General features: G+C 33.3%; 1 protein-coding gene across 3 annotated transcripts; it reads left to right on the forward strand.

The window, feature by feature from the left end:
• The first annotated feature begins 581 nt into the window (after positions 1–581).
• On the forward strand, positions 582–6,796 carry LOC120129005 (gamma-tubulin complex component 5). Of its 3 annotated transcripts, none has more exons than XM_039146606.1 (15): positions 582–1,021; positions 1,463–1,560; positions 1,836–2,019; positions 2,095–2,205; positions 2,613–3,641; positions 3,729–3,881; positions 3,973–4,072; positions 4,182–4,276; positions 4,473–4,664; positions 4,770–4,826; positions 4,904–4,975; positions 5,122–5,220; positions 5,911–6,042; positions 6,160–6,333; positions 6,588–6,796. In XM_039146606.1, exons 1-15 carry the CDS (start codon positions 620–622, stop codon positions 6,747–6,749), a joined length of 3,060 nt encoding a protein of 1,019 aa, XP_039002537.1. In that variant the 5' UTR covers positions 582–619; the 3' UTR covers positions 6,750–6,796. The 3 variants fall into 3 exon arrangements, with proteins under 3 accessions (XP_039002537.1, XP_039002538.1, XP_039002539.1); XM_039146607.1 differs by having other exon boundaries at positions 1,836–1,998; positions 6,588–6,795; XM_039146608.1 differs by having other exon boundaries at positions 890–1,021; positions 1,847–2,019.
• The last annotated feature ends 12,216 nt before the right edge of the window (positions 6,797–19,012 follow it).

Here is a 19,012-nt window from a genome sequence, read left to right on the forward strand (position 1 = left end):
ATCATTGAAGTTTGATATCTAATCAAGCTGTTTTGTTGTCCAAGTTGATACATGATCTATGTTATGAGTTTTACTTTTGTTTGTACTTCAAACAATGGTAGTTTATACTTCTTCATACATGTTCATGTTTATGTCTTTTGTAAAAATCTTTATAGTATAATGTGTGCAACTTTTTGATAAATTTTATCAATTTCAGCGTTCATGTTTTCAAAAACATCATCGTTGCAGCTAGTCAATTTTCTCTCCGAATGACCGGTTGCGACTATAGTTAAAGATATTAATTTAATAATTTCTTTTAATAAGATACATTTACCTAGGAAAACCGTGTTTTGAAAGGGTAAAAAAAAAAAAGAGTCTAATGGAAAATACAATCAAACCTGCCAATATATTACAAAAACGTAAAGGCAAAATTGCGTAATAAAACATAGAGGCGCCAATTGGTAGTTTGGACACTAAAATTTTTAGGTCTCTCCTTTCCTAATTTTTTTTAAAAGTATGTGGTTGGGTACTGTTTAATTCAAACGAAATATTTCTTCTTTTAATATTTTTGGTTCAAATTTGTTGTCTACTTAACAAAATTCTAATTTTTTCTTATAACTTGCCATACTCTGGATTTAGTATGAAGACGAGGAGGAGTTCAATCAATTCAAACCCAGAAGCTTCTCAAAGTTTAATTAAAAAAATCTATGGCGTCTTCTCAAGCAATGATGCCCAATTTCCGTCCCCGATTTCGTCTTCAAGGACCACGGAAATGGAGTTGGTTCGAGGAGTTGCTCGAATGTTGCAAGGCTTTTCGGGTTCCTTGTTTTATTGGGACCAAAAGGGGCAGAGATTTTGCGTCAGAAGTGGGATTTACGTGTCCCATTTGTCTCAGTCCAGTCTGGGCGTAATCCTCAACCAGTTCATGTACGCCGCTACGTGTTTAGAACTCGTACAAATTACGGTTTCTAAAGTGGAAACGCAGCTTAGATCTCCTCCCACTTTGAGAGCTTTTGTTTCCTCCGTTTCCTCTTGGCTCGAGGTCATCATTTTCACATCCTTTTCTTTTTATTATTGTTTTATTGAGGAAAAATTTTTCCAATTCGGTTTGCTGGGCTAATGTAGCTTTTAATTATTGACCCAACTCACCCAAGCAAACAATTTTTCTTTTTAATTTATATTTTTTCTGTTTATATCCAACTGTTTTTGTTTGATGATCTGTATGGTAATGATAGAATTTTAGAAAGTTAAGATGGAGCAGTGAGTGTTAATGCAATACCTATTATTGACATAATTTTTTATATAGACGTAATGATCATAAACATTGGTTTATCTACTACAAGAAGTTACTACTACGTTGTTTGATTTTGCATCAATAAGTATATATAGTTAATGTGTTTTTTCTATCATATAGAAAGGCTAGGTCATCTTGTTTTGGTACGAATTCTTTAAAAGCTTAGTCAGGTGTTTATGTCTAGAGCAGAGGTTGCGTGATATTGCTTTAAAGGAAGAAACGAAGATCAGCAATTCAAATGCGGGGTCTACGCTTACTTTGTTGGGATTATCAAGTTCTTTATCGAGGTTAGTATATTTTATCTTTTAAACTTCCACCTAAATAAATTCCATGCATTTAGTTTTGATTTTCATTATTCTCAATTTTTTGAAATTTTTTATTATATTTTTTGCATCCAAGAGCGCCACAGAATAGAATAATTTTCAGTGTTAGATTCACAATTGCTTACAGGTAGATTTCAGCTCAAACACCAAGATTATTTTCTTTCTTCTTGTTCAAAGTCATTATATTGTGCGTCTTATTCTAGTGAAAATTTCTGATCCTTTTTTCATTTATATATTAGCCTTTGCTCAGGTGCTGAATATCTATTGCAAATAGTTCATGGAGCCATTCCCCGAGCATGCTTCAAGCCTACGTCGAGTATTCCGGCTGCTGACATTGCTACTTATATTCTTGACTATCTCTATTTAAAGCTTGATGAAGCATGCCTTGTACAAGGTGCTGAGGTTGTATCTATTTTCTCATTGGTAATAGTGTTATTGTTGCTTCATATTTGTATGAACATCTGGAAAATACAAACTTAGAGATTGTGCTAATTTCAGGGTGATGTATATCGGATGCTGATTCATATATTTGTTGGAAGTTTACTGCCATACATTGAGGGTCTTGACACTTGGCTTTTTGAAGGGATACTGGATGACCCTTTTGAGGAGGTAACTTTGATTCAAGCTGAATTTTATTCTAAAGACTGAAACGATATCTTCAATTTTATCTCTCAGAAATTCCATATTCACAGAAAGGGAAAGCACCAACATTTACTATCTTTTCCAAAATTTCTCTTGATGCATTGATGAAGACCATCGTTTGACACATGAACACATTCTTTATTTGTGAACGATTATGATAGTTTCCAATTTATATTCCATCCTGCCTAATATCTTAGTTGCGTTTTAGCATGCTCCAGGTCTCTGATATATGTACTGTTTGACAATAATTCAAAGTTGCAATATCTTTACACTGTAGAGATCAGGTGGTTTTATATAATGTGTTTCTATTTTCAAATTCGAATGCATCATTGTAAGTTTATCAATGAGTCCACAATTATTGTCTTTTGTGGCAGATGTTCTTGTATGCTAATAAAGCAATCTCAGTTGACGAGCCCGAGTTCTGGGAAAAGAGTTATTTACTTAGGATTATGCAAAATTGCAATTTAAAGGTTGACCCATATGCCCCAAATTATACCCATGATTATGCTCCTGGGATGATTAACATAAAGGAAACTGCTGAAAAGGAGTTTGTTTCTACATCTGGTTATGTGAAAGGAAAAGAACAAAACAATAGAGATCTTATAGTATGTCCTTTATTTATTAAAGACATAGCAAAATCAATTGTTTCTGCTGGGAAATCATTGCAGCTGATCTGTCATGTTCCTATGACATCAACTGTGTCTTCTTGCAAAAATAATGATAAAGGCGATGATGATTGTGGGAATTATAATGATTGTGATATAAATATGATTAACCATTGGCAGGGCATGGCAGGGGTAACTTTAGCTGAAATCTTTTGTGTGTCATTAGCTGGCCTTTTAGGCCATGGTGATCATATCCCTCGATATTTATGTGAATGTGATCACCACAGAGCAGAGATTATTTCTTCCTTGTCTGCGTATATGAAAGAACAGAACATAGAATCTGGTACTGCTGGACCCCTGCCACCTTCAACATACTCAGAGAAAATCTGGTATAAGTTCTTAGTCAACACATTGTTAAAGAAAGATGTTATAGATACAGAGCCTGCAGATAAGGATTCTTGGTTTTTACCTGATATAAAAGCAGAAAATCAATATTTGTTCCAAAGATCTTTTTGTCCAGAAAATCCAGCCATTACTGTGTGTCGAACGTTCCTCGACAAGAACAGAAATTCATGGAAACCACTGAACTTATCACAAAAGTTTTGCTTACCCCCTTTAAATGATGAATGCTTAAGAAAAGCAGTTTTTGGAGAGAAAAGTGAGGTTTTTTCTGGACCTCACGGAACAAACTATAAGTCTGGTTTCCAGTTTGGTGAATCTGAACATCTTCGTGCCCAACATGACACTGAGTTACTGGAAGTTTTGCTACCCTTTCCTACTCTTCTTCCTTCTATAAAGGTATTGCTAGACAAATGTTTTTTAAACTCAATATGTTCCGCAAACCCCATGCAAACATTTTTCAAATGTAACTGAATCTGGAAACAGTATGATATCAGCATGTCCAAGCTATTGCCTTTCCAGAGGAATAGCACCCTTTCATCAAGAGTACTTAGCTGGATTCAAACTGTTCAACCAAGAACTACCCCACTTCCTATGGTTATTATGCAGGAATGTTTCACTGTGTACATCAAGAAGCAGGTAAATTGCTGAAATATGCTTTTGTTATTCACTTATTTCTTTAAAGTGAACATTTTCATAATTCTAAATATGTTTAGATTTGATGTCATAGGTTGATTATATTGGCAGCCTTATTCTGTCGAAGTTAATGAATGGCTGGAGATTAATGGACGAGCTTGCAGTACTGCATGCCATATACTTATTAGGTTCAGGTATTATATGGTTTGTTGACTTCTAATGCAAATTGTCGCCATATACTTGGTAGTGCTGAGTACTATATTCTATTGCTCTGACATTTCCTTCACACCTTACTATCTTCAGGTGATTTGCTGCAACACTTTTTAACGGTGATATTTAATAAGCTAGATAGAGGAGAAATCTGGGATGATGATTTCGAGTTGAACACAATATTGCAGGTGAATACTTGTTTAATGATTTAGTTTTTCACCATCCTTCAAAGTTTTGGGATGCTTAATTTGTTGCATTTTCACACATTGCAAAGTTGCCAATTGCTGATCTCAGTCATGCTATGTACAATTGTCTTGCTTTGCACTTGCTTAGTTTCTTTATTACTTCCATTGGGATGGTGTTATATAACCTTATAAACTACAGGAATCCATTAGAAACTCAGCTGATGGCTCATTATTGAGTGCACCAGAGTCTTTGGTAGTGTCCATTTCCAAGACTCATGGTTTTGATGGTGATGAGCCAACAAATAATGTTACTGTTGCTTCAACTCCTCGTAAAAGTCGTACACAAAGTTATGGAATTGATGGCCTTGATTCTCTGAAATTCACCTACAAGGTCAGCTCTTGAGACCATAGTCCCCCCCCCCAAAAAAAAAACCTTCAATCCATTCTGCTTAACAAGTGAATCATGTCCTTTATATCCATGCACTGGATGTGGCAGGTCTCTTGGCCTCTTGAACTGATAGCTAATTCAGAGGCAATTAAGAAGTATAATCAGGTACTATTCTCATGTTGGTTGTGAGGTGGTGTTATATGGAATTATGCATGTTCTCAAATATTTTTTTTGCAATGTAGGTCATGGCATTCTTGCTGAAGGTCAAGCGGGCAAAGTTTGCACTTGATAAAGCTCGGAGATGGATGTGGAAGGTTCGTTTAATTTTTTTTTTGAGAGTGCTCATCTATCAGATAATCATTATTTTCTCCATTGTAGTGTACATTTAAAAAGAACACGTAGACTTGAGGTTGTGATAACCGATCTTACTGTTGTCACTATTTATGTGACGCCTTTCCAGGATAAAGGCACTATAAGGAACAACCACAAGCGTCATTGGTTAGTGGAACAAAAACTTCTCCATTTTGTTGATGCTTTTCATCAGTATGTGATGGACAGAGTAAGTTCTTTTTGAAAATTGGTGGAGTGAGATTTTGTCTATTTTATGATTTTATCAACGTTTTCTTTTTTATTTCAATGTCAATGTCCTTATAACAAACCGCCCCCCTCCTTCTGGTTCTCTCTAATTTTTTGGGCTGATTGATTGTCCAATAAACATTCGGGAAGATTTTCCGTTATTACACAAACAAAAAATGAAAAGAAAGGACAAGTAGCAACCATCTTATCTGAATATAAAAAGGAATATGCAGTTAAACCGTGTTGTGCTCAATTGGCTCAAGGAATAGCTTCTGAAGGATTGATGTATTAGCAATTTAGCTAAAGTAGAAGTTTAGAAACTAGCGGTAAGCTGGAAATAGTAGATAATTTCACTTTAAAGGTGTGGAGTTGTTACTTTAACTTTCGTTATTGTAGAATCACTAGACCACATGTATTATGCTTTCATCACTCTTTAGATATAATTATACTAAATATCTCTTCAGAAATTTTCCTCAAAGGAAATACTAAAATCCTTCTTGGTTGGAGTTTCGAATTAAGCATATCTTAATAAAATTTTGAACTTCAGACTTGATAACTAATTGAATGCTTTTGTACCATCTAATTTGAATGCCTCTATGTACCTTTAATGCATTTAAGCGGTATGACATATTTTGGTGGCTTTTCAGATATCTGACTTGCTTTTGGAAACCAGGTGTATCACAGTGCATGGCTTGAACTCTGTGAGGGAATGGCAGCAGCTGGGTCCCTAGATGAGGTTATAGAAGTACATGAGACCTACTTATTAACAATTCATCGGCAATGCTTTGTGGCTCCAGATAAGCTGGTAAGATTTTCATACATTTTTATGTTTGTGATCCTTAAAAATCGTGTACACTGTGTCGGTTAAAAAGTTTTGAGGAATTAAGTTTGATTATTGCTTGATTATCTCATTGATTTTCAGTGGGCTCTGATTGCAAGCCGAATTAACAGCATTCTTGCATTAGCTCTGGACTTCTACTCCCTACAGCAGACTTTAAGCATCGGTGGAGTGGGTTCTGCAATTAAGGCCAGATGTGAAATGGAAGTAGACCGGGTTGAGAAGCAGTTTGACGATTGCATTGCTTTCCTCCTTAGAGTAATTTCCAGCCCTTCTCGGTTGTGTTAGCCTTTTGTTTGAATTCAGGGTTTTTATAGTTTAAATCTCATTAATGTTTGCTGAGGATGCTAAATATGCATTCGTAGAGATAAACATGCATCATTACAAGCATATACAATGTTTCTTCTTCCTTTTTTTCCCAGAAAGGCAAGAAGAAATTTTGCTTTAAAGAGTGGAAAAGATAATATCCTCAATTGGATTCCCTAATTCAAAGGCTTGTTTTCGAAATGCAGGTTCTGTCTTTTAAGCTCAATGTGGGGCACTTTCCTCATTTGGCTGATCTGGTTACTAGAATTAATTACAACAATTTCTACATGTCTGATGGTGGAAATTTGATGACTGCCCCTAGCTCTGAAAGTGCATCTGCAAGACTCGGGAGGACCTTTTCAAGTTGAACGGCAACACAGTTCTTTTTTTGTTACTTATGGTGTTTCATCTCAGAACCAGGTACAGTCAAGGAAATTTGAACTATAGTCTCTAAAGCTGCTCATACATATGAGCTTTGAGTTTGTGATAGACAATATTAGTGGAGAAATCAATTAGTTCGATGGTGGGGTATAATCTTTGCAGGTAGATTTTGGAGTTGATCAGACGTCTGCTTTTGGAAGCCGATTACTTGGCTGATAATTTGAATCCTGGCATAGAACGTACCATCTTCTCATTAAGATTTAGGTTCTTCGTGGTGTAGAAATCGTGTGGTGTTTTGTAGATTTAGGCAGTTGGCATTTGGCAACATGTTGGTATTAGGTCCTAATTTTACTTCTACGTATTCATACACAATTATTCATGGCACAATTCTTCGGATCTTGTTTCGCTGCTTTCGATTTGCCATATATAATGCATTTGATTGCCAGAATATTGCTTAATCACTGTAGCATTATGGTGAATAATCCAAGTGTTAAACCCGATTGATTAATAATGAAAATGATCTAAATGAAAGCATGAATCCAAAATTTTAAGAAATCAATCTGACTGGTCTAATTTGCAATTGTAGCATTGGGAACAAGGTTGAGGCAAATTAGTGACATTTATTAACCTTGTAATGATTTGGAAAAAGCAATTAACGTACAAATAACCAAAAAAAGGAAGAAGTAAACTCATCTCCTGTATGGCTTAAAATGATAATCTTGAAAAATAAACCTCTAAACATAATAGAATATGTTGCTTTAGGTGATACATTATATTTTAAAAATACAGTAGCAACTAATAACTAAAACATGATTTTATCATCTTCTAGTCAAATAAATGATGAAGATGAAAATAATAATACACCAATAGGAAGTTCCTATTTTCCGACCGAACCAAATAGAAATTCTAGAAGCACTATAATTGAAGAAATAAATACATCAACCATAATTCAACAAATAAAACTTGGAAAATAAATAATTATTTTTCAAGATTTCAATCTAGAAAATATTATACATATACTGAGATAACCTTTCAGTTTAGAGAATAACACATATTCTTTACATGCCTTGTTAGACACAGGAACTACAACCTGTAGTTGCCGAAAAAATGTGATCCCTTTAGAAAAATGGGAACCAATGAAAAATCCTATTAGAGTTGTAGGAATATATGATAATGAAATCATTATTCAATATAAAACTAGAAATATATCAATCTACATAAACCATGTTAGATTTTTAATTCCTAAAATATTATGTTTTCCTGAAATGCATGGAGACATATTATTAGGAAATAATTTTATTTATCAGCACTTACCATTGTCTATAGATAAAAATATGGTAATTCTATATGCATAAAACTTATATAAAAATACTATTAATATATAATTATAAATTATATATGGGAAAATTTTTATACCACCAAGAAAAGAAAATATTAAACATCTAGAAACAAATCATTGGATGTTTAAGATACTATAAAATAATTTTTGTAAAGAACCACTAAAATTATGAGAAAATAGTCCTAGATATTTTAGTATAAAATTGGAAAATCTCAATAAAATTATACGAGTAAAACCAATGATCTATACTACACAAAATATAGATGAATTTGATATCCAAATAAAAGAATTACTAGATAAAAGGATTAATAGAACGGACTAATAGTTCACATTCTAGCCTAACATTTATGGTAAGAAACCATGCTGAAATTAAAATAGAAAAAGCAAGAATGGTCATTGTAAGTCAATATTTTGACAAATCATGCTAAGTGAAGAGTCAAAACCATTGACAACTTTTAGTGCACCCAATGGAAATTATCAATGGAATGTAATGACTTTTTGGATTATGTAATGCACCCCAAGTCTTTCAAAGATGGAGGACTCAATATTCAATAAATATAAAAAAAATTGTGCAATTTATATAGATGATGTTCTAGTATTTTTAGAGAAGCTAGAATTAAAAAGAAAACATTTAAATATAATTTCACAAAAATTTATAAAACATGGAATCATACTTAGTCCTAAGAAAATAGAATTAGAAAAAACATAAATAAAATTTTTAGGATTAAAATTATATTCAGATGGTATTAAACCATAAGATCATATTATAGTTAAAATAAAAAATTTCCAGTGAAAATTGAAAATAAAAAACTTCAACAGTTTTTAGGAATAATAAATTATGAAAGAAACTTCTTTTCAAAATTATCTGAAAAAAAATAGCCATGTTATATGATAAATTAAAAAAATGATGTACCTTTTTCCTAGACTAAACAAGACTTGGAATTAGTTAGAAAATTAAAATATGAAATAACATGTATTCCAAAAGTTTATCTACCCAAACAAGATGATAAATTAATATTAGAAACAGATGCATCAAAAAAAAACATTGAGTTTGTGTTTTAAAAGTCAAAACAATGAATAATCAATAATTAATATGTGGATACGGATCAGGTAAATTCACACCGAATGAAATTAATTATGTAATTTTTGAAAAAGAATTGTTAGCCATAAAAAAAAGGTATACAAAAATTTCTTATTTACTTAGTACCCAAATTTTTTTAATAAAAATTGTCAATCATGCAGTTAAATAATTTATCACCAATAAAAAATTGGAGACAATACCTAGAAGATTTAGATGATATAATGAATTATATACTTTTCATTTTGAAGTTTTATATATTAAAGGCACTAACAATATTATTGTTGATTTATTTAGCAGACCAAATGGATTGAGGTAAAAAGCCTATAGAAATAATAGGAGAATGAAGAACTGTTTGAAAAAACCCAATAAAGGGATTATGAGACCACAAAATCCTAACGAAGGATTTGTCCCGGTACAACCTTCGATAATGTATTATTCTAACCATTCATATTATATTTCTTACCCAAAAGAAGTTGTTCAATAATTTTTGATGACACATTTAGTAAACCAACTGCAGTGGTCATAAGATCTAAATTTGGCATGTCAAAAAAGCAATGTTGAAATTATAAAAAAAGGTTGAAGCACAGTTGAAACTACAACATTCGGAAACCAAAAGAAATAAAATAAAATATTTCAAAATTATATAATTTAATTAATGAAATATGGAAAAAAATCATATCATTAATTAAAGAGAAGACTTTGAAAAATCTCTTTATGCACTTATAGAAACTTTAGTTGAAAAAACAACTAAAAATGTGAGATAAACGATCTTCTTAAAATATGTCAATATTTTAAAAAAAAAGGAAAAACAAATCTTATCCTAGTAAAATTATATAGATTAATACATAGTAAAGACTACTATGTTATACCTATAGATATATTTTTAAATATTAATAAAGCAATTTATAACACGCAAGCTCAGTTTAACAATGCTTTTTTCCAAAAAAAAAATTAACAAGCTTATTTAGTTATGAATTTTGCAGATGAAATATATCCTGTTATAAAATTTAGGCTTGATTATGAATCATTTAATATAAACAGTATTGAATGGGGATATGTTAGAAAAATTACAGTACATAAAAAATCTTTACATTTGATGAAAAAATTTCCAGCTTTTATTGAATCTCAACTAAAAGATTTAGTAAGAAATAATGAAATTAATGATTATTACTTTCGTATTTAAATATAAAGTCTTATTGGTATTCTTGATAGAGAAAAGTTCTATAAATCATATCAAATATGGCATGTAATCATAGCATTGAACATACCAAGACTGCCTGAGGCTAAAACCGAAAATCTAGAAAGATTACAACAATCAATCAATAAATGCAGTGAAGACCCTAAACATTATCACATACAAGCAGGAGTTGATTTAAAGATCATTACAGAACAAATACTTAATGTAAATGGAAGAGGACATATAATCCGAACAGATGGAAAAAGGACAATAGTCCAAAGCTTTGCATCAGAAGAAACCATATTTGATGAAAATTCCATACCGCTACTAAATAAGTTAGCAAATATGAAAATTAATGCCTATCCCTATCCTATAATTGATGGAATCAAAAGGACACCAACATGAAGTAGAGCATTATCAACACTTTCATCACCATCTTTGGATAATTATGAACTTTTGAATATAGTAAACATGCAAGAAGGATGAATACGACAAAAAAGCAAGAGAAACTGTCAAAATCTTAAAAAGAATTATGGTAGTAATAGTACGACAGACGTGAAAACCATCACAAGAAAACAAAAATAAAGTATCACTTAACTATTAGTTCATTCAATTTTAGTGATTGGTATTTTAATTGTTTAAATATTATTAATCAAATCATGAATATTAATATTTAACAATGAAAATGATGTAACAATTTAAAAATTAATTATATTTAATTCTCAATTTTGAATTTCAATTATGTAAATATTAAATTAAAAAATTTATGTAAATATTTTGATCCATATCCATTTTTCTATTAGTTAGTATTATTTAAGTGTATTTATTTTTGTTTGATTTTTGATCCACCGATTAAAATATAAAATCGAATTGATTTTAGTCTTTAATTCTTTTTATTAAGTTTAGTTTTATTTAAATTAATAAAATATAATAAACACAAAATTTATTTTTGAAAGGTAAAAAATGATTAACTATTTTAATCTTTAAATATGGAAATATATTCCAAAATTAATTTTTATTTTTACCCACATTAACTTTAACTTTTTAATAATTTTAATAATTTAGCACTCTAATGTAGTTTTTTAGTCCAATAATGATGGCGGAAAAAATAGTAATCCAATAGGACAATTCAAATTTTATTGTAGGATCTACAACATTTATTGTAGTTTAAAAATATATTTTTTATTCAAATTATTCACTTGAATATGACGAGTTCTGAAAAATATAATTTTTTTATTAAAATCTATTACATCCGTATAACAAATTTTTATGAAAAATATATTTAATAAGAATTCGTCACCTCAATATAATAAATACAATAGATTGCTAATTAACTTTTTAATCACCCTACAAACTTAAATAATTATTGCACCCGCATTAAATGACTGATTTTACCCTCTTTCATACAACACATTCTTAAAATATTATGTCATCAAAAATATAAAAATTTATAAATTTACGGACTAATAAGTACAAAATTGAGGGATCAAGTGAAAGGAAAATGAGAATTAATAATTTATTTATTCCGATTACTTTCAGGTTTAAATATAAAATAAGTGTACAAACTATAACGTTTTTCATGAATATGTGATTAAATTATTTTTTGAATGATTCTATTGTCTAACGTTAAAAACGTTACCATTTTAGGTGTATGGATTATCAACGACGTTAATTTTCGTCTGTTAAGCGACACGTGTCACCATATAGTAATTTTAAAATATTTATTTAAAATTAAAAAAATTAAACTTATATATTAAAAACACTGAAATTTTGAAATAATCCTAAAACTTTGAAAACCTTAATTCCAATCCCTAAACCCATGTCGCTTGTCGCTCTTTGCCATTAACGAAGCTCCACTCGATCTCACATCCTTGACGACCAAAATCCCTATGAAATCTTAATCGTTTGGCGACCGATCGATGATGAATCGACATTTTATACCTCACGAACCCTAGGACAAAAATCGTAACCCCACGTGATTCTGATGACTAATCGACGGTAATTGCAGTGACATATGCTAGGAGGATGTCAAGAACTACGTCGACGACATTGTTCGTGGTTGGAAAGGATGGCAACAACGGGTTACAGTTAGGATCTAAGGATTTTAGGATTTTTTTTTATAATTTAACAGAAATTAAAGTTTTTTTTTTATAAATATAATAATATTTTTAATAAACTTTTAAAATAAAACTTTAAAATTATCATATTATGACATATATCATTTAACAGAAAAAATTACCACCATTAATAACTTAAATATCTTAAATAATAATATTTATAACATTAAATATCAAAATCATTAAAAATAATTTTATCACACGGTATAATTTGGACGCTTATTCTTTTAAGCCTTGTTTCCGTAGAAAAATGGGTTGGCAAGGTTTTAATGTGGCAGCACTCCGCGTAGGTAAACATGAAGCAATAACAAATATAGTATTGGGCCGAAATATCACCTATATCTTATAATATTTCATGACAGACACCCTTCAGACTATTTTTCTCAATCTAACACCCTTTACAGTAAAGTGCGCCCCTGCAGCGCGCTTTACGCTGACATTGACACACATGTCTAAAGCGCGACCCCTGGGGGGCGCCTTACGACACGTAAAGCTATAACGCGAGTCAGGGGCCGCGCTTGTCAATTATCACATGCTCAATTATCAGACATGCATATTGCAAGACGCGGTGCAAGGATCGTGCCTTGCATTATTTACTTGGACCTCTCGGCTTTAAAGCATCCTCTATCGGATATAAATAGCCTTCTCCCCGTAAACTCTCTCACAATTCCCTCTCAACCGAGAAATTAATTCAACAATCCTTTCAACCAGTAAATAACACCCGACAATGCTCTTATTTAATTCAGAAGTTCGTTCTAGCCTTCTCCCCGTAAACTCTCTCACAATTCCCTCTCAACCGAGAAATTAATACAACAATCCTTTCAACCAGTAAATAACACCCGACAATGCTCTTATATTTAATTCAGAAGTTCGTTCGATCTTTCGTTATAAGGTAATTTTGTTATAATATTTTTTTATTATACTTATTGTTTATTATGATTATTTGAAAAAATATTATAGTAATTGTTGAGTTAATCGATTGACGGAATTGGCCAAGAGGGGGTGAATTGGCAATAAAAATTTTGGTGGAAGCTTTTGCAGAAAATTGAAAGAAATTGCACAGCGATTTAGAGTGGTTCGACTTTCTCAACCAAAGTCTACGTCCACTACCTTAGCTATCCACACTAAGGATTTTCCACAAATTCACTAATTTGTCTTTCTTTTGAGGACAAAGAGTAACCTTACAAACCCTCAAGAATTATACCCCAAATTCTTGAGAACACTCTCTCCCAAAGAGAACAATACAAATTTGCAAACTTACAAGGAAATCCTCACAAGGTAGATTGTTTGCACAATTCTAGAACAAAGAAAAGAACACTTAAAAATGAATACAATTGAGCACAATAAGTTTTCTTGAAAGCAAGATGAATATTGAATGAAAAATAGGCTTGAAATGCTCAAACTTGAGGTTTGATGCTTTCTCTTTGATTATCTCTTGATTCTAGTTGCTTGATATTTCTTGTTTTTGATCAATGGCTTCTAAGCTTGCTTAAATACACCTTGAATCACTTCTGAACGTTGGGGATGATTAGAGAAGATAATATAGCCGTTTTAGTGTGAAAACAATTAATAAAATAGCTTGGAGCGTGGGGGGAATCGGTACCCCCTATGGGGAATCGGTTCCCTAAGTGTAAAATTCAAATATTTCGACCGTTACACAGGGGGGGAATCGGTACCCCCTGGGGGGAATCGGTTCCCTCCGAGCATACTGGAATTCTCGGAGCCAAACCATTAAGGGGGGAATCGGTACCCCCTTGGGGGGGGAATCGGTTCCTTCTGAGCAATCTGGAATTTTTGGCTTTGAAATGGTTCGAAATACTTTGTAAAATTATTTTGAAATTGTTTTAAGATTAAAACTTAATTTTATAGTTGAGTAAGGATTAAAAATAATTTTTGAAAGATTTAGAGTAATGTTTTGATATTCGAATAATTATATCGAATATACTTAGAAAACCTTTATTGCACAATCTTAAAATTCATTTAACTTAATTTGTTATATCGAAATATAAAATTTTTTCAACAGTAATTGTTTTCAATTAATTTTTGTGCCAGTTCAAGGGGAAAACATGAGCATACGTCGAAATATTTTTGCGGTGCAGGTAATAATATAAAATTATATTATTTAAATTATTTACGTTTATGTGTAAAAAATTTATTGTGTTATATTTTCGTTCATATATTATTTAATTAATCAAGTTTGTTTCAGTTGTTTTTTTTTTGCAGATATAATATTGTCCCACTTTTAAACTCTAAGAATGACTCGAATTTTAGCTATTGTTTATTATGATGGAGAAATTCGAGAATATGAAACCGGCATTGTTTTCGTATCAAATGAGCGTGTTAAAATATCATTCAAGAGAAACATAACTCTTGAGGAGCTGATAACGAAGATTTCGAGGAAGGTTCATGTTGGAAGTAGTAGAAGAATGTCATCGTTGCAGTACAAATTTCCAATATCATTGTTGCCATTAACTTATACAACGTTCTAATTATCGAACAATGATGATGTTGAAATGATGGCTGATTCTTAAAGTAATTATTCAGACGGCGATATTGAGATGTATGCAAAGTTTGTTCAAGTGCGTGCTGTTCGGGGTCAGTCATTAAGCTCGCACTATGGGCTGGCTGAACAAGTTGATCAAGTTGATAGCCCGACTACAGTAATGTGTAATGATTTTAATGCCATAATGGGAAATCCGCATCATGGTGCCGTCACATCAAGTTCAATGGGGAGACATTCATCCGCAACTCCTTACGATATATACCGAGGTGGGTCTACGAACAATCCATATGACAACATTGCGTCTAGTTCAAGGGGAAGGCATTCATCTGCAAATTTCTTTGACCTTCATATGGAGAAGTCATCGACGCAACAATCTGTGCAGTTTCCATTTGACACGATGGCTTCAAGCTCCAGGGGGAGGCATTCCACTGCGAGTTTTTTCGATCTCAATGTCGATATGCCTTCTAGTTCAAGGGGAAGACGTGCAAGTAGTAGGTTCTTCGACCTACATATGGAGAGGATGGAGGAACCATCATCTCCACCAGAAGAACCGCTTCGTGAGCCTGATGTGGATGGTGCTGAGACTGGACTATTCATTCACCCAGAATCACTCAATTCAACTCCGATGATGATGATAATGTAGATGAAGTTCCATTAAATATGGCACAAACTGACCCTCCAGCACACATGTATGAAGCTAATTATGGTGCAATGTACGGGCCATAATTTGCGGATATGCCTCATCTCGGTAACTATGGATATTACTCATCAATAAATAATGGTGATTTATCTTTAGGCATAGAGTTTTCAAGCAAAGAAGAAGCGATGATGGCTATAAAAATTACAATATCTGTAATTCTGTTCAATCGAGAGTCGACCACTCCACGATAGAAAAATATGTATGCTATTGTGCCCGACGCGAAAACAGATGCAATTGTCCAAGATGACAATCGCAACATTCTTCCAGTTGCTTTTGCTATTGTTGAAGGAGAATATACAGATTATTGGGCTTTTTTCCTCCGAAACTTACGTGCACATGTTATCACGAGGGAAAAAATGTGTCATTTCATATTGCGAAGCTAGGATCAAAGCAATAATGAAGTATTTGGGTTCAATGTGGCAACCACCCTTTGTCCAACATAGGTATTGTCTCCGACACATTGCTGTGAACTGCCATGGAAGGTACAAGAAGAATGATGAGCGTCAATTAATTGTGCGCATGGGTAAGTGAAACTGATGTAGTTTGTTTTCTTTCGATCATTTTAATTTTGCAAAGAAAACAAGTTAGTAAGTTATACATTTTTTGATCAGGTTATGAACAACTTCCTCAAACGTTTGAATCAATGCTTCAAGATTTACGAGCGAAAACAAAGAAGGATACGATTACATCAGCCTCATCGATAAAAAAATGTGGACGAACGCATATGATGGTGGATATCGATATGGATATATGACAACCAACTTGGTTGAGGCAATCAATTCAACCTTAAAGGGTGTACGTCACTTACCTGTAGCAACTTTGGTAAAAACTACATATTTTTGTTTGGGGGCGCTTTTTGCGAAGCTCGGGGGACAAGCTCAAACCTGGATACAAGGCGGTCATGTCTATCACCCTAGATTAGTTGCAGATCTACAAAAAAAATTGTTGCATCAAATGGAATGTATGTAACAAGCTTCTCTAGAAGACATGAAATGTTTCGTATCACAGAGTTGTCGCGACCTCTTCAAGGGATTGAAGCTGTGTCGTTAAGAGTAAATCTACGGGACAGAATGTGCGACTGCAGGTTTTTTCAAGCTCTGAAGTATCAATGCTCTCATGTGATAACAGCTTGCTAGCATACTTGTCAAGACTATAACTGTTTTGTGGATCCCGTATACCTACTATCTGAAGTTTTTAAGGTATACGAATTTGAGTTCCCCCTATAAGGAATGACAAAGATCCTGATGAGGTTCATGATTGGCTTCCGATTGTACCAAATCCAACTTTATCGAGGGAGCGTGGTCGTCCAAAATCCAATCAAATTCATTATGATATGGATATTCGAGAAAGATCTAGACAAGACAGAAGATGTGGGCATTGTAGAAACCCAAGACACACTAGAAAAACATGTCCACTTCTACTGTCATCAAGTAACAATTGATGAGGAACTGATGTAGTTGTTTATCAAATAAGAATTCATGTACTTTAATTTGCATTTACTTCAAGTTAATGTCATTAGATCTTACAATAAGTGACAAACTGAAGAAAGTTATCAAACACAATTATTAAATTTTATCAAAACAATAACAATTTGGTATTTGAATATAATTTTAAATACAACAAACTTGCAATAAGTATTAAATGGTAAATGATAAACAAATTACAATAATTGATATTAAATGGTAATAAACAAAATTAACCAAACATTAACAAAAGTCCACAAATTTAACAAAATAATTAAAATAAATCAACAAAGTTAATGAAATAAAGTAAGTATTAAATGATAAATAAAAAAAAATTACAATAAAAAAGTCCAAAAAACAACTAAATACAAATATAATAAAAACAAAATCTATCGATGCCTACGACGCGAATGTGTTCCGCAGGGCGGTGGCTGTCGGTCTTGAAGAGCATTTCTTCGTATCAGTGGTTGTGACTCCTCGCTGTCATCATCATCACCATCGTCGTTGTCGTCGTCGTCTGAGTAAGGAACGGTGGCGACATCACATATGGATGTGGTATGTAAGTCGCTATAGACAGTGGCTACTGTGAATGTCCTGCTGGTGCAGCTGAGGATGAACCGGAAACACATGCTCTCTGTCCACGAGTCGGGGGACGATGGTGCTGTGTCGGTGAACGTCTCTGTCGACGTCGCTGAAAGGTCTGTCCTCGTGCATCCTCGGAAAGCATAAACGGTTTCCCGTTACTGTTGAACCACTCATAATAACCCTCAACAACCATCAAGAGGTCAATAAAAATGGGATCTCTATGGGGAAGGCGCCGATGTCGATCCTTACACAGCACGACCCACTTATGATGCCTCACCAGCCAATCTGTATCGGTCTTGCCGCGTCTATCTGTGCTATGCAACTCGTCCATATTGCGAGGTGCTTCTGGAATTGGTTGAAAACAACCAAATTGCCGAAGCACATGATCAGTGGAGTGCCACTCGATGATCGCATAACAGATCAAAGGGACCATCGCCATCCAAACATCTAATGGGCCCCTCAACTCAGGTAAGATCACCATCCTCACATCATCATTAGAATATGACACTCATTCAAACTAAAACAAATATATATAATTTTTATCAAAATAATAATCTAATTATACAACTATAATCTAAAATCGATTTTTAAACATTAAAATGCATACCTGTGTGCCAGCCTTCTGATCGATTAACACCCTAATTTTTTCTAAATCATCATGTAGCTCCTGATAATTTTTCCTATCAGTAGACCACCTATTTAAGGAAAATAAAATTTATTATACACTGTATAAAATGATTAATATACGAAATCAATTTTATAATTACCTCAATAGTAGCGGAAATACGAATGAGTTCTTGACAACGGGACATAAAAAGGGCAAACGATACCATGCCCAAGGCTGCAGTAGCAGGAGACATCCGCAGATAGCATTTTTCTTGTAGTTAGTGGCTCGGCACATCTCTCTGTACAGGAAAGCCAAAACTGCCGAGCCCCATGAGTGATCCGGCCAGACGAAAGTCGCCAAGATGTCGCAATCACATACAGTGAACTTGGTTGCGCGATTTGTTCGGCATCAGCAACCCTCCTATCAGCTGCAGTATGCATGCCCGTGCATACATTTTAACTTTATCATCAGAGGCGTCCTCGCTCAACTCCCGAAAATTGGCATCTAACAAATTTAATGGTATCCAACCACCGTTAAAACTTTTCGGGACACGTCCTAGATAGTCCCGGTAAAAAGCAGTCCATGAACCGTGCGCCATCCCCGATATCACATCTCCATCCACCGTAAGCCCCAGGTGTATAGAAACATCCTCAAGTGTAATCGTGCACTCTCCGCACG

Source organism: Hibiscus syriacus, unplaced genomic scaffold, assembly GCF_006381635.1.
Source record: "Hibiscus syriacus cultivar Baekdansim isolate YM2019G1 unplaced genomic scaffold, ASM638163v2 tig00110482_pilon, whole genome shotgun sequence".
Taxonomy (NCBI): domain Eukaryota; kingdom Viridiplantae; phylum Streptophyta; class Magnoliopsida; order Malvales; family Malvaceae; genus Hibiscus; species Hibiscus syriacus.

Bases quoted from the DNA above. Each gene is read 5' to 3' on its own strand.
- LOC120129005 (XM_039146606.1), top strand. From the start codon at position 620: ATGAAGACGAGGAGGAGTTCAATCAATTCAAACCCAGAAGCTTCTCAA. The intron at 1,561-1,835 runs GTTAGTATATTT...TTTATATATTAG, and splicing joins TTATCAAGTTCTTTATCGAG to CCTTTGCTCAGGTGCTGAAT. The intron at 4,665-4,769 runs GTCAGCTCTTGA...TGGATGTGGCAG, and splicing joins CTCTGAAATTCACCTACAAG to GTCTCTTGGCCTCTTGAACT.